Source organism: Aphis gossypii, chromosome 1, assembly GCF_020184175.1.
Source record: "Aphis gossypii isolate Hap1 chromosome 1, ASM2018417v2, whole genome shotgun sequence".
Lineage (NCBI taxonomy): Eukaryota > Metazoa > Arthropoda > Insecta > Hemiptera > Aphididae > Aphis > Aphis gossypii.
The window spans coordinates 67,709,308-67,726,447 of NC_065530.1; the positions used below are offsets into that span (position 1 = coordinate 67,709,308).

At 25.7% G+C, this 17,140-nt stretch overlaps 1 protein-coding gene across 1 annotated transcript; it reads right to left on the reverse strand.

The window, feature by feature from the left end:
* Positions 1 to 570: 570 nt before the first annotated feature.
* LOC114130469 (casein kinase I-like) lies at positions 571 to 16,522 on the reverse strand. The gene is made up of 8 exons (XM_027995449.2): positions 16,114 to 16,522; positions 13,267 to 13,373; positions 2,944 to 3,169; positions 2,740 to 2,879; positions 2,577 to 2,655; positions 2,404 to 2,478; positions 969 to 1,245; positions 571 to 692 (listed from the first exon to the last, which is right to left on the reverse strand). Exons 1-8 carry the CDS (start codon positions 16,237 to 16,239, stop codon positions 664 to 666), a joined length of 1,059 nt encoding a protein of 352 aa, XP_027851250.1. The 5' UTR covers positions 16,240 to 16,522; the 3' UTR covers positions 571 to 663.
* Between the last annotated feature and the right edge of the window lie 618 nt (positions 16,523 to 17,140).

Sequence of the window (17,140 nt, forward strand, 5' to 3'; positions counted from 1 at the left end):
TAATTATTTTAATTTAAAAGTAAGTTTCTGTATCACCTAATACTTAACTTTGAAAAAAAACATATATATATTTATATTTATATGTATGCATATAATAAAATATAAATACATATATATTATATGAAGTACGACTTATTTGAATTGACAATACATACAAGAGCGTGTATTTTCAAAATAGTTGGTTTCCATTATAATAAAAGTCAATGAGAGGAATTAATAATAATAATAATAATAATAAAAAAGAGAGATGGGAGTATATCAGTTTTGGCCACTCCACTCCACAAAATAGAGGAAGGCGCGATTTATATAATTTTTTTTTTTATAATGCTATATAATGACAACAAATAAAAAATAATACAAAATCGCATTTTGATAGAGGGGCCAGGAGGGTTAAAGGATAAGGGATCCATTGTTTAGTTTTAATTTTAGCGATTACCTGAAACAAAAATTGTTGTACATTATGATGTAATACACTAAAAAAAAATATATAAAATTATACACTTCGTGTGAGAGATTTTCTTTTAAATATTTGTGCACAATTTTGAAAATTGAAAAATAAAAAGATTTGAATTTCAGAGTTGACATTGCTTTAATTAGTTGCTGAATTTCAAAATATTTATATCAATATATAAATTCAAAGCTAAAATTAAAGTACATGAAGGCTCAGTTCTTGCTCGCCTGGTTCGCAGTAGCTAGAAAAATATTAACACACATTTTTTTCTTTGTTTTTCAAGTTTTTTGTTATATTACTACACTATGTTAGATTTATAATAATAAAAAAAATTACGATTGAAAAATTAAACAAACTGTAAAAGAGAAGTAACTTAATTGATAATCATTGAAAATGTCAATAAATACTGTCAAATGTTTTTTATTTTTAAATACTATTATTTTAAGACATTTCAGTTTGTTTATTGAACAAAGATCATAATTTTTTTCCATTAACATTTAATTTATTCATGGGTTACCTAGGGTAGCTGACGTCTGGGGGGGAAATGGTTGTGGTCCTCCAGCTGCAGCTGCGCCGGACACAGGTGAGCCGCCTTGTGGTACAGCAGCATTTTGTCCATCATTATTGTACTCCTTTTGTTTCAACATGGTCCAATCAAATATGTAATCATATTGGTGATTTAACGTTCTAAATAGAATGCGGAATAATTGTCTCAAGTACATATAGTCTGGTGATTCTTCAAATCTTAAACCTCGGCTGTAGTTTAGGAACATGGCGAATTCCGCTGGCAATCCCTAAATTAATAATAATTCATTGAATATTGTTTCCTAGAGTTGTATATAAGTCAATAATTATGAATAAAAAAAATGCATAATAGTTAATATTAAGATATTTTAATCTGTTATAGATAACATAATATTTGAATATTTTTGAAACGTATCAAAACAAAATACAATTAGTAAAATATAACACAGAATGATCCTTTTGAAAGTCAACATCAAAAAAATATAATAATTTCAGAACCCGGGTATTTAGAACTTTTCAAAAATGATAAATTTTAATACTTTTAAAAATATTTTATGTTTAGTGTTAAAAAAAAAGAGCCTTTTAGGTATAAAAATATTTAATTTTTACTATTTACCAAGCTTTAAAATTTGATGTTCAATAAATAATAATAAGGATAATATTTAAAAAACAAAATTTCTAATATAAAAATGAATCTGAATATTATATTTCTAAAATATATACAATAATAACAATGCAAATAAATGGTACATTTTATCTAGGTATTACTCAATCATTTTTAAGAATTTAATCTTTAAGTTAACATTAATGATTTTTCTATTGAATTGAAAATAGAAATAGAAAATATATATACCAGACGATTAATTTATGCAAGACACTCAGAATTTTAAAACTATTAAAATTTTTCAAAAAATAATATATTTGTATTTTTTTAAATGACATAGTCATGCTTTTTAATTCCTTTTTCTAAAGCAAAATATTTTTTAAAGTAAACACTCAACGTTTATATATACAAATCAAATTTTGGATAAGTATTTTATGAGTTATAAGTTATAACTTATAAGAACTTAAATTTTTAAGTATAGTTAAGGGAAGTAACTCGAAGATAATAACAAAATGTTGGTAATAAACTTTGCTTGTCTAAACTTTAAATTATAACTAATTAGCTACTTCCTTAAAATTCTAAAGATCAAAATACTCTGCAAAATATACTAGTTTAGAATAAGAAATTAAAAATGCATGTTGTCATTTAAAAAAGTAAAAAAATGGTTAAATTATAATTTTTTTCAAAAATGTTAACTGAAGTATTAAATGGCAAGTTAAATTATTTATTAACACCTATACATTTGTATATTAACAATGACAAAAATGTACCAATAAAAATTAAATTAAAAAAATATAGTTAAGTGTATTATTATTAATATTACCTTGCATAGGAATTCGACAGGTGTTGACATTTTTTTCTCACTAATTTTTTCATATTTCTGCCTTTTTGTTGCTGCCTAAAATAAGTAAATAATAATTTATAAATTATTAGTACACTATTATTATAAAATGTATTATTAAGAAAATATGCAAAATTTAAAAATTATTATTATACCTTTAATCCTTGCCATGGCAAACATCCTTTATTAAAATACATAAGTACATATCCCAAAGATTCAATATCATCTCGACGGCTAAAATTGAAAAAAATAATGTTTATTATTAAAAATAATGATATACTATAAAATAAAATGTTTAACTATCAATATTATAATAACCTCTGTTCAATTCCTAAATGAGCATTGATAGAAGCATAACGGGCTGTTCCTGTAAGATTTTTATCCTCACGGTATGAAATATGCGTTCTTGTACGCATATCTCTATATTTTTTAGCCAATCCAAAATCAATAAGAAACAACTAAAAATAAAAAATTGTGTTTATTAATGTTTGATTTAATTTTAAACATAGTAATATAATTTACTTTATTGCAATGACGTCCAATTCCCATAAGAAAGTTGTCTGGTTTAATATCACGGTGAATAAAGCTTTTACAGTGTACATACTCAATTCGACTGATCATTTGATCGGCAAGCATAAGCACTGTTTTAAGTGTAAACCGCCGTGAACAAAAATTGAATAGATCTTCCAATGATGGACCCAACAAGTCCATCACCAAGATGTTGTAGTTCCTTTCTAATCCAAACCATCTAAAACAAAAATATAAATTAACATTTAAGCTACATTTAAGCTACATTATAAAAAATGTATATTTTTAATTTATTATTTTTTTTCATCTATAAACAAACATTTCATTGTTTTTTTAAATAACTACCTATTTTTTTTATCATTTAACTCCCTTATTCAAATATTTATTATTTTGATTGTAATATTGTCATTTATTTTAAGCTTTGACCTCTCTTACTATAAAAATTTAATGAATAAACAATGTACTTATTGTATATGTTTTCCATTTCTCTAAATTAGGAGCAATAAATGGTCAATAATTTGTTAGATAGTTGATAACATTAATCTATATTCTATATTATGTATTCTACTTTTTAATATTTTACTAAAAACTACTAAGAGAATTTGAAAAATAACTTAAAGTAAACTTTACTTGCAATTTCTAATCAAGTCAAGTGCTTTATGATACTTTTTGAGATATTGAAATAAAATGTCGATGTATTTTAAATTACGAGTAATACAATTTAAAAGGAACATTGCATTAAATTGTATAGATATTTACCAAACATTTTTTTAATGAAAAAAGTATTAAAAAATTTGAGTACCTTCTTAAATGCCTATAACACAAGGGTCAAAATATTTGGACAACTATTAAGTGTCGAAAAAATTCTAATACAAATATTTGATGGAAAATTCTAAGTTCCTAGAAATTTAATTATTCGTTTTTGAATTACAATAATAAATAAATAGATAGATATGATCAAAAACTTAATTGGCATAAATATTGTCGTTTTAATACATTTTTCATATTTTTCTCGATAGCATACTGGATATTTTTTATCCCCTAAGCACCAACTAGATCCAATTTGTTCTAGAAAATAGAAACCATTCTAAATTTTAAGATTGAATCAATTTTACAATACCTAAGAGTGACGACAGATAACATATAAATAAAAATGTATCTGTAAAACGTGAATTGAATATATATTTTATCATTTCTTTATTTATTATAAATGTTAATTATTCCTATAGTTATATTTTATTTACATGTAGATAAATAAATTTTAATACAAGGGATGCTTTATCAAACCTTACTATAAAACGAAAATATTTTATACAACAATAAAATAAATATGATAAATTCGAAATATGATTTGACGGAATACTTAAATCGATAGAGGTCATGGATGTGTGTTTTATGGTGACAAAAGTCGAAAAAAAGTGAAACCCGCCTGAAAATAGAAAACGAAACCAGCGTTATAGGCGTGGTATGTTTTCCTCGAGTCTTTATACGCAACTCCGCCCGGTGACCTATAAACCTAATTTCCTACTTGCATCATCAAAAAATAAAGATGGACCTAAATAATCATCCACCCTAAAAATCCCACGTGCCAATTAATAAAAAATCATATTTTTCCAAGATACGATAATAATTAAACGCAAGAATATAATATATTATATTACGTAGATAACTAAAATCTACGCATATGATTTAGTGTCCAAAAATTATATGAAACAATTTAATTATGATTATTATTATTACATTGTGACTATACATTTTATATCTATTTCACTGGTAGGTAATATGATATTGTGACAATTATGTAAGGTTGTTCATTATATTTGTGTGCATATAAAAATAAAAGTAATTAATACTAAATAAAGAGCCAACATAGGACATTTATGTTTAATAACTATAACGTAGACAAGATTAATTATTACTCGTAAATATATCGAATCTCAATTTTTTTATTTTTTAAACTTTCGGAGTATTTTTTATTTAAATAATCCACAAAGAAAAGATTTATAGTAACTCGTTAGTATAACATACAAATACCATTCCATTCAATATCATTCACCTTGTCTGATTTATCATTTACATTGTACATAATACGCATGTGTAATGTATATAAGTGCATATACTATTGAATAAATTATATACAGCAGTTTTAAACATTTTACATTTACTTTTGAGGTTTCCATTATTTGGATCAAATGTTACTATAGGAACACCACTGCGCAACTGAAACGGATGACTGATTCGGCATGGAGGAGACGCCTACGATTTTAAATTATTTATACTCATAAGTCATAAATATAACAAAATAAATACGTGTATCAAATTTGAAGAAAATAGGATCTTTTCAAAATCGTCATTAAAATAAGAATGAAAACTACTTTCGAAATGTATAAGGTAATAGGTATAATCCATATACATATTTAAATAAAACAATCGAAAATGAAATTTATATTAAAATAATCAATAAAATCGAATCACAACAAACATATAAACTAAAATTTATATTAATTACATACAATTTATAAAAATAATCAATTATGAAAAAACTGGGAAAATAACTCTTCTATTTTACATAAATGTTGGATGTACTTCTTAATTGAGACAGTCACTTTAATGGAAATGTTAAATTTAAATTCAATGATAAATCATTGCATTGATACAATACGAATAACAGTATACGATTCTAAAAGAAGACGAAGAATTTCCCTCTTTTTCTAGGGATATATTTTAATATAATATGTTTATATTACAACTTAATAGTAATTTATTTCTTTGCCAGTAGTCCGAAATATTGAACTAAATCGAGCTAAAAACATCTGATCATCAAAATCATCTTAAACTAAAAATTAGAAATCTTAAAATTTATATTTAACTGCATAATTGTACGTGTCAAGTAATAGTATTTGCTAAATAAACTTAAAATATAATGCATGGAAGCATGATTTTTTCTGAATTCTTTTAGAGCATATTTCAACATTTTACCGATTTTAAAGTATAGTTTACAATAATTTTAAAGTCATATATTAAGAATTTTTGTGGTATTTAATATTTTTTAACATGAGAAAAATTATGCAAACCTTTAAGTAAATTTTTGAATAAATACACGTTTATGATATAAGCAGCTTAAAATTAGTCTAAATGTTTATGGATACATAAAATAATATTATACGTTAAATTGTATGTCCTTACTATTAAAATTTCTTCAAAAAAAAAAGAAACGATATTTTTTTAAATGTATCAACAAAAAGAAAATGCTAATATTTAGAGATAATTTCAATTGTTTACGATTATATAATTTTGAATTACAACACAATTGATTTTATACGAAAACTAGTTTCACGTAAATATTTCGGTTTTTTCAGTTTTTTGATTATGAGTTTAACAACATTGTATTTAATTATAAAGATGATTTTTACGTGAATTTAAACTTAGAGGGGTGAGTAATGGTACGAAATCAAATCTCATAGCACTTTTCTAAAAATACAACAAAAACAAAAAAGTAGAAAAAATTAGATTTTGTTTTTTATAATTCATTTCTATCAACTTAAATTTTTTTCAAAAATTTAAAATATTTTCTGTTTTGTGCTAGGTAATTATATATATTTAAAATATTATACTTTATGTTTTATAAAATTCAGTTTTTGAGTTAAAAAATTTGATTTATTTAAAAATAATTTATCAAAATCATAGAAATTTACAAATTATTATATAAATTTGTAAATTCATAACATTTTTAATAAAATCTATCTAATGATTTTTTTACTGGAAGTTAAGGAAATTATTTTTTAAAGTTAAAGTTACAAACATTTTTATGAACGATTTATCTTGTCTTTTGTAATTTTCTTATTATTCAAACAATTGTTATTGTTAAAGTTTGAATTATTCTTCTTCTATTACTTAAATTATTATTTTCTATACACAATAAAATTTTCATTATATTTAAATTAATTTTAAGTTATTTATTCCACGAACCTATTTACACGGATTTGTTGTGGGTCGGTGTTGACATAGTTCAGCGGTTCTCAGCTGGGATACGTGACATGATCTCAAGGGGTAACTGGTAATATCATATGAAATAATATTATAATAATTATTTAATTATTATACATATTATGATTTATTTTTAGGCAAAACATAGTTTAAGCTACCATATTATACTTATAAGAAAATAAACTAATAGTAATATAAATAAATAATAAAATAACCTTATGCGAAAAGCGTCTATACTCAGAATCGTTTTTCGTATGAAACTTAATTTATTTTTCATTATTTAATTTAATTAATTATTATTTTCCAATTGATTTATCATTGAATTCAAATTTAACACATCTACTAACTGTAGTAACCTACTCCATGACGAGGTATACTTGACATTAACTAATAAATATACACAACATGGCGACAAGCTAGTAACCTAATTATTTCAAAATTACTGGAAATACTCTTAAGTACCAATTAAATCAAATTAACTACCCCGAAACCCTCCATATAAAATTTAAAAAAAAGACATTTCATAAAAAGGCGATGGCCGATAACCAAAAAACTTATTGCAAAACTAATACAATCATTAACTTGGCTAAGAATAAAATAACCTTTTTAGCTTTTTCTTTTTTATCCTTTGATAAAGGTATTATCAAAAACTGTTTTCTATGTTATAAAGAATTATAGTAGAATGCAGACTTTTATATGAGTAAAGACGTATAGTATTATGGTGTAAACACATTACTTAAAATAGAACAATGCAAAACAAAAAACAAAAGTACTAAATGTCACGTTCATGAACAAATAACAAAAATGAAAATATTCGAAATTATTTGATAGCATAAAAATAATATATGAACCATATGGATCAACATTTTCAAATAATTTAATGATAAACAAGTAAATATATACAAATATTTTATGAATTACAATTAAAAAAGAAAGATAGTTAAGTGGGTAGTAGTAATTGTAGTCGATCTGCTGTACATTAGGTATTGAGTTGAATTTTATGAAGTATCATTGTGGACAAAAAATGATTTTGAGCGGAAATAGTCTGTCAGCCTATAACATCACCAAGTATATACTATATTTTGTGATATATATATTTTTATATAGCTATTAAAGCCATTTATTTTACTTTTAGTATGACGATAAGTTGATATAATTTTTTCTTGTATAATAATAATAATAATTTACATTTATACCATATTATAAAAATGTATAAATAACTTGAAATATACTTTGGGTATCTTATATTAAACTTTTAAAACATAGATATAAAATTAAGTTTTTATGCATTTCTAACTACAATATATATTTTTTTAAATGAATGAAAGAACTACTTATGTGTGATCATGGTATTATATTTTCAAGAATTTGACTCGGTAAATAATTTTTTATTGACATTTATAAAAAAAAAAAAAACTAAAAATATTCAAAAATTGCAATTGTCTGTAATAAGATAAAAAAGCAAAATATTTTGAAAATATATACCATTTACCTATAGAAAACGATGATAAATACGTAAATATCAATTTTGTTATAATCTAGCTTAACGTAAAAATTCTTCTTATCCCTAAATTTCTATTTGTGTTACCCAATTATAAAAAAGATACTGTGCATTTTTAAAATAACCTCTCTAAAGCACAATCTAGATGAAATTATCTATTCAAAAGCATCCTTAAAGTTTAAAATCGAAACATTTTATTGACAACTTATTTTATTTACACACACAAAAACATCATTGTAAAATCAATACATCCATTGCTCCGCTCAAAATCTAATATTATTTGTATTTTTGATTAATATCGTACTAAAAATAAACTAAAATTACAATATAAATAATAATACAATATTAGCCTGAACCTTAACCATAATGTGTCTAATTTAAAATAAAAATCAAATATATTTTTAAAAATATTTAATATTAAAATATTATTTGTAAATTTTATAGACGTTATGATTTAACATAATATTATCAACTTTACCTCCTTACAGTACAAAATAGATAAATGTTATTGCGAGTCAGAATATAAATATAATATGGGCTCAATGAATCAATTATTTAGGGAATTAATTATTATGATGTTACACTAATAGAACTCATGGTCATCGAAATTCAATATAAATATATATAGGTCATAAACTTAAAATATAACCTTGACATTAGAATAATTCAAAACTACGGAATATCAGCTATAGATGTCCAGGATAACCATTATCATATGAAGTCAAATCTAACCTAACCATAATAGGTAGTGATTGCATTGAAGAGGAACATGGAGGGCGGAGTCCTTCTTTATGAAAAATATGAATGTGTACCCCCATCTAAATATCTAATTGTATCCTAATAATCAATAAGACATTTAAGACACGCACATACTTTTTACAATTTTGAATTCCCCTCCTATTTTTTTCGGTTCAAGCGCTAATAATACGTTTTTGAAAGGATTAATATGTCAATTTGTTGTTACATAAAGATATAATAAATTATTTCAACACGAGTTGGATAAATTTCCCGATGAAATTCCAAATGTGTAAAATAATTTACTTCCAAAAGATAACAAACAAAAACCACTTAATTACTTTTGACAAAATTAATAACTAGGTACTGCAGTAAATTTAATTATAAATACACAATACACACCATAATTTTTATTGGAAATGTCGACTCAATTTATTATCATTAGCCAAGTTCACCTAACACTGGGATATCTTTAGCGTATTGCAATTCTATAGAATTCAAATATTTTATGTAATTTTTCTTTTATATAATACTACTCATAATAGTTATAGATTCTTTATTATTCTCACGATTTCATCTGTTTCATAATATTACCAAAAAAATCGGTGTTAACATCCTAACACATTAGTACAAAGGTTAAAGTATAGAAGATAATCGATCAAGATTACTATACCAAGCATAAAATGGCAATAAAATTATTTTTATCATTAAAATGCATAAACGCAGTTGTAGCCTGTAGGCACCAACTATAATGTGTCACATTACAATACCATTAATTAACATAATTTTTTCATATTACAGTGTTCTGTTTTATTATCGTCTATTATTGGTCATTAGACGGTACAGATTTTACACGTGTTACAGTCGTTTGGAGAGGAGTGGGGGATCAGAGTACGTTCAGACTAAAATTAAATTCATTTCGTTGTCCAGCTCGACTCTTAATTTCTTGCCAATGACCAAATACAAATATTATTAGTACAAATAAACAAATGGTCGAAGAAAAACACGGCCGTTGGTTTCACAGCAGTATTACACGCTGGGGCTGTTGTGTATTAGACACGGCATTGCGTAGTGGCGTATACGGAGGAGTGCGAGTGGCGACTGCAGCTGACGGGCGACGGGCCCCAGACGAAGACAATGATGAGGTTTAATGGCCCTAGAGCGACGTTGCCAGCTGTTGACCGGAGACCCGGCGTAATACACCAGTACCGTAGTACGAGCAACGTTGCCGTACCGTTCGTACGGAATAGAAAAGTTTCGTGATAGGTATTATTCCGTGGCAGTGGTACATAATAATGTTATATTGTATATTATTTGTGTGTACGGTTACATATTATATTACTTATTTTATAGTGGCGTCGGTGTGTGCTCCAGGAGAAAGAGCCGCCGGGAAAACATCGTTACATAACGATAATAGCATAACTATACGTATGTCGTAGGCACGACGCCGTCTATATTGCGAATTCAATCATAACAAACGTCTAAATAATAATACTATTTAATAACGGTCTGTTATTGTTGGGCGGTAGGATGGATGTTTTAAAATATTATCGTTTACCAACAAACATTATGCCGGGCGGTGACAAAAAAAAAAAATAGATTTTTTAAATTTTTATATAGAACACGGACATGGTGATTCAAATATTAGATAACCGTAGGTAATACATAAAACATAAATATTAATTATCAAAAAAACCTGAAAACGCAAACATCATAATACATTCGATTAATTATATATTATTATACAATTTAAAATAATAATTTGCATATTTTATGTAAAATCGTAAACCCTAAAGCATTACTTGCAAAATATACCTACTCGTAATAAACAAAAATCATAAAACTAGAACAATAAAACAATATTCTAGACTTCTAGAGTTCACAATCTTGTACTCAGAAACTCAATACTGATAGTCGTTTGTGAACATTTATCTTTATTTAACACAAAGGTGCCACATGGGCGTCCCCAGACATTTTTCTAGGGGGAGGCAAATTTTTTTTTTCTGAACACATAGATAGACCTATTTTTAGAAGCTAATATTTCATTGGGAATTTTAGCAATTGCTGTGGAAATAACATTATTCCAGGGGGACAAATGCCCCGGCTTTTCCCCCCCATTGGGGAAACCCATGAAGTGCCAGTTCTATGTATACTTTATTTTTAAGGGAGGCTTGTTGCTTGGTGTATATACATTTAGAGAGACTACTCTCATTTATCAACCGAAAAAATTGAAATTTATTAAATACAATAAAAATTTTTTTTTTAAACATAATGTATAGTAGTTGAACTAATAGTTTAAGAGATAGCCGAAAGGTAAAAATAATCATTTAGTTTAACAAAGAAATTCATTGGGACAAACCAACAGTGAGGTCAACATTATAACAACCCAAGGTACGTTAAATATTCTAAAAAGAGAATAAAATGTACAAACTAAAATTAAAACAAAGGTTGAATATATGCTGCATGACGTCTTAATAATTAAGACAATGATTATAAAACAATACCAACACATGTTTCTAAAAAAATAAAAAATATTTTTATTTATAGATAAAAAACTTGAAGCCATATTTAAATTTTTAATACTTTTTTTTTCAAATATAATCCAATAAATGCGTATACAGACTGCTGGGTACAGTAAGGCACACCACAAAGTTTATAATATAAATAAAAACTCAATATTTTGTGGCATTTTAACAATAAAAATAGCTTTTATAATAAATTATGAGCTATAACATATACCAGCATGTGTAGTAGCTTTATATCCATCTTAGGTATAAACATATAATTTCCAAACTTTTATTCAGTAAATCCAATTTTATGTATTAACTTTAATATTAAAGTAAATTAAAGGGAAGAATATTATCTGTACAAAATTTTCTTACGATGTTTCAATTTAAAAGCGAGCTACAAGTATTTTCAAGTATTTGTAATTTAAAAATGATTATAAATTTCTCAAAAACTAATAAAAATAAAGAATAAATTTTCTAATTTTATTATATTCATATTTGGTCAAATAATATGTCAACTCACTCTAATTTTAAATCTAACAATACAAAATTAGTTCTGCTGAACGTGAATAAACCTTAGTATGTTTAGAAGACTGATACAAGTCATTGCGGGTTTTGTGGTAAGGTAAATAGACTTAGATTATCTTAGAACAATATTTAGTCAACACAAAATAAACACAAATTAACATATTATAACAAAAAAAAAAACTAGTATAAAATAATCAAATCAATAATATATTAAAATATACCTACATAAGACTATAATTTAAACCTATGTGATTTTTTGTAATAACCGTAATTATATTATCAGATTTAAACTGATGACTGGGAAGTGATAACTATAATTAAATATTAATTATTTTCCTAGGATTAAAATTGATGTTCATTAAAAAAAAAGAAATCATTATTTTAGTTAATTTTCTTATAATAGCTCAAAATGATCTTTCCTGAACAAAATTTAAAAATTAATATTAATATGATTTATTTTAAGCCTAAATATCATAATAAAATATAATCCAACAAATATCATTTACAAGCACAATAAAAACTTTAAAAAATGTAAATGATTTAGGTAGAATAATTTTTCAAGCATTAATTGAACATTTGTCTCAACAAATAAGTTAGGATAAGCCCTAAAGTAACCTTTAAGGTCTCTCATATTGTAGTCAAGTTTGTGTAAACATCATGATTATGTTATTGTGAACCAGGCATATCTTAGAAAACACAATACATTTTTAAATCAATTTCTTAATGTTTAAGAACATTATACTATTTCTAGTTATATTTTACATACAAAGTTTAGTACTTGAAAATAAAGTAATTCTTTATACTTCATAAATATTATCTAATTCACAACCAAATAATTATTTTGTATAGACATAAGAGTTAATAAACCACAGTAGGTTTCTATTACATTATATTCCATCATACTTATTAAAATAACTGGTTGCTTTTCAAAATTATTATCCCTAGAAAATTCTATAAATTTTTCAGGATGCATAAACTTATATAAATACCTTCTTGGTATATGGATTAGGTTTTGAGCTTACTAATAATATTTTATAAAATAATGATAAATTAACTTGCCTCATATGTGGTATTCCAACTCCTCCTTGTAATACTTTATAAAGTCTGCTCTCATACTGTAGCTGGGGATGGCGAGCTTTTGCACTTTCAAATTTTATTGCCACCTCCTAAACAAATAAATAATATTTTTTAAATTTAATACATCTACAAAATCTGAAAGTAGATTTTTAAATTTATTACCTATTATCAAACAAAATACAAGTTTTATAACATTAAACAACTAAACCATTATATTTTAACCACCAACATTAAACATTAATCTTTAGACCAGGGTTTTCCAACCAGTGTGCTGTAAGACCTCTATAGGTGTACCGCCACATTTCACGGTTATTAATAAACGTTTATATAAAATTTTGGTAATAGGTTAAAGTATACTAAAGATATTTTGTTTCTATCCTAAATACATACACCTTTTAAATTGTTTGCCAGAAATATACTGATATACAACTACTTTGGTATTAATAATTAATATGATGAAAGCCTACTATAAAAAAATAAATAAATAAAACATATATAAGTCAGTGACAAATATGCCACAGCTAAATATGGGTTAGGATTAGTATGCCGCGAGGGAAAAAGGTTGGGAGAAGCTGCTCAAGACTTTATACTTAGAAAAATATAAACAAATATGATTGTAGGTATAGTAATAGTTTGGTAATTATTATCTTTACAATTCTTTATTTTTAAAACATTTATATATTTTACATAAACTGTATGTAGAAATATTTAATTTTAAGTCTGAAAAATTAAGCTAGGTAAAATTAATCTTAAATTGTTTCATGTACTGAATTGGTTTTATGTATTAGCTACTACCCCCCCCCCCCCCAAATAAATACATTTAAATAAAACATTAAATTAAATTAAATTATACAATAGGTAATTTTTTTCTAAAATTTACAAAAAGAAATTAACACAATTTAAAGATACTTATAATAAACAAATAGGTATTAAACCAAAATATAGTTTTTAATTTTTATATATTATATAAATAAGCATATTAGAAAATAATCATATAGATAAGATATTATATTATAATTATATATTTGAGAAAGGATATGTTTTTGTTGTATATTTAACACCTTGGACCTGAATACTATAACCAAGGCTTAAATTTCAAGGTTTGATGTCAAAACTATAGGAAGGTATATTAAATTCTATTGATATATCAAACTATTTTCTTTTAAATGAAAAGAGGTAAAATTAATTTTTTAAATGTTTAATAAGAATTCTAAAGTCAAATTATTTTTATTTTTTGTAGAAATAAACAACACAAATTAATCCAATATCTAATAAACAGCAAGAGTATCTAACAATTATTTTTGAAAAGGTATAAAAAATTTAATAACGAGTTGATAGGTAGTAATTTAATTTCTTCTAGATAAATATTATTTTTAAAACTAAGTATATAAAGAAGTTGCTTACTAGTGACTCGAAAGCGAAGGGGATAAACATTTAAAAAGAGAAAAAAAATAAAAGAAAAAGAGACAATTTGATGAATTACTGCAAAAGATCTCTGCATTATCTCCTTTTTAGTATACAGTGAGATTACTCTTTAATACACGCAATATAATATATTTAATTTGTTTATGAACTAATTAAAAGAAATGTGATGTCAAAAGTAGTGTCCATCTATAAAATAATAATTTAGATAGAGGAATTATAAATTATTATAATTAGGTAATGATTTTTGATACTCTTCTACACCAAAATGTGTATTATCACATTTAATCATGTGGTAATGGGATATAACATTAACAAAATAAATGAAATTATGACTGGCAGTAATCAATATAATAAAAAAGTACATATAACTTTTGTTCTTTAATCAAAGATTTTATATATTCGGAAATACTAAATAGTAAGTAATATATAATCGGTATAAATACCTAATAACAGTTCGCCTGTTCATCAATCACTACTTAAAATTTAAGGTGGATCCAATAACTAAAAAACTAAAAATCTGTAAATTAATACCAGATACGATTAACCTACTTATCATATTCATTACTCTATTCACTGCAGACAACTCTAAGATAGTAGAGTATTGAATATCCAAAAAATGTTTTCATACACCTAAGTGTCACAATATGTTTCATAAAATTTGATACCAGCGATCTTATGCTTTAACAATTTTATAGTGATTTAAAATTGAAGAATCTTTCATTTTAGTTACACTACCTAATCTGAAAAATGGTCTTCATGATGTCCTCAATAAGTTGACTAGTTTTTAATAATACTAATATAGAATCTAGTTTAATTATAAATTATTTTTATTAATGCTACTCAATGATAACAGTACCTATACTAATAATATAAAATATACAATATACATTTAACAAAATAATACAAACCAGGATACCATAATATATAAATTGTATTTTCATTTATCTTATCTCAATGAGGACAAATGCTTTATGAAGTGCTAATGATCGTATGGTTAACTAGGTTCGCCCATAGTAAATGCCCATGTACGAAGGGAAAAATAAGTTGATAAATAATGTCAAATTAAGTACCAACGGGATTACGGGATTATTGTAAGCAGCCCACAAATTTGAGAGTGAAGTCGGGTAAGACGTTTCCAAGTCCTAAGTAGTAAGTACTCACTGCCTTTACGAGGGACCACCATCAAACAACAATCTTACACACATAACACGTTATGTAGATATATACACACATAATTATATATATATAAATATCATATTTAATGTTAATTGTACGTACACACGTACAAGTATACACGCGCGCATATACACAAACGCGGTATCATGCCCACACGCAAAAACGGTAGTGGTGTAAACGGGGCGAGAAAATGAGACTAAGAAAAAAATAAGCTTGACATATTCTTACCTCGCCGTTGATAACGTTGAGCCCGAGAAATATCTCGCCAAAAGACCCGCTGCCGAGCCTTCGGACGACACGGTACTTTCCACCGCCTATATAATCGTGTTTGAAGGTACTGGCGACATTCGACATTTTGCGTACGACTTCCCGGACGGTTCACAGCTCCCAAATTTGGTTATCGACGGACGCGTCGGATGTGCCTAGGGGGCGGGCGCGCGCGCAGCTTGTTACTTATATTGTGTCGAAGATAATATTACACAAACTATTCGGTTTGCCGATGACTTATTCTAATGTTCACATAACGATCGACGAGACTGGAGAAAATCGACGAAAACAAAAAAAAAACAAAAAAAATTATTCCGATTACGTCCGATCGCTTTGTTGTTGTTGGCTCGTCTGACATTAATTTAGCCGCGACTCTAGCGACACTGGCGGTAAACAAGCACGTCTGGGACGACAGATTTCAAAGAGATCGCGGAAAAAACGGTCCTGCGCCACACTGTGACCACCAGTGTCCATCACCACTTCGGCGCGCAAACGTTTCAAAGAAAGAACTTCGATAGTCACGTCTCACAGTAGTATTATAATCAGTGCCTACTCAGAAACTCACTACTAATTGAGAATTTGAGAATACTCAATCTGTAATCTGTTTAGTGTTTAACTAGTTTTAGTAGCCATCTTATAATTGTTATCGGTACTCGTTATTTCGTTAGTAACATAAAATATGTACTCGTAATATTATTATATAATTATATAAATTTATATTTATATACTTATACTTTTTTCAGAAATCAATAATCATCAACGTATAACATTATATATATTAAGTATAAATTAAGGCATAAAACTACAATAAATACGATCAACAATATAATAATAATTGGTGCAAAACTAGAGAATACTAAAACTTAGTTGTGTAACTAATATTGTCTATTGGTAGTCGTTTTTAAGTTGGTAAAAGTTCAATAACTCAAGCCCTCAGGGTCCTTTGTTTTAAAGATATTGTAAATTTGTAATTCTATGTTATTCAGTA

Excerpts from the sequence above, each read along its gene's own strand:
- LOC114130469 (XM_027995449.2), bottom strand. The coding sequence starts at position 16,239 with ATGTCGAATGTCGCCAGTACCTTCAAACACGATTATATAGGCGGTGGA. Across the intron at positions 13,374-16,113 it reads TCAACGTTATCAACGGCGAG|GAGGTGGCAATAAAATTTGA; the intron begins GTAAGAATATGT and ends TTATTTGTTTAG. Across the intron at positions 2,880-2,943 it reads TTGGACGTCATTGCAATAAA|TTGTTTCTTATTGATTTTGG; the intron begins GTAAATTATATT and ends TTTTATTTTTAG.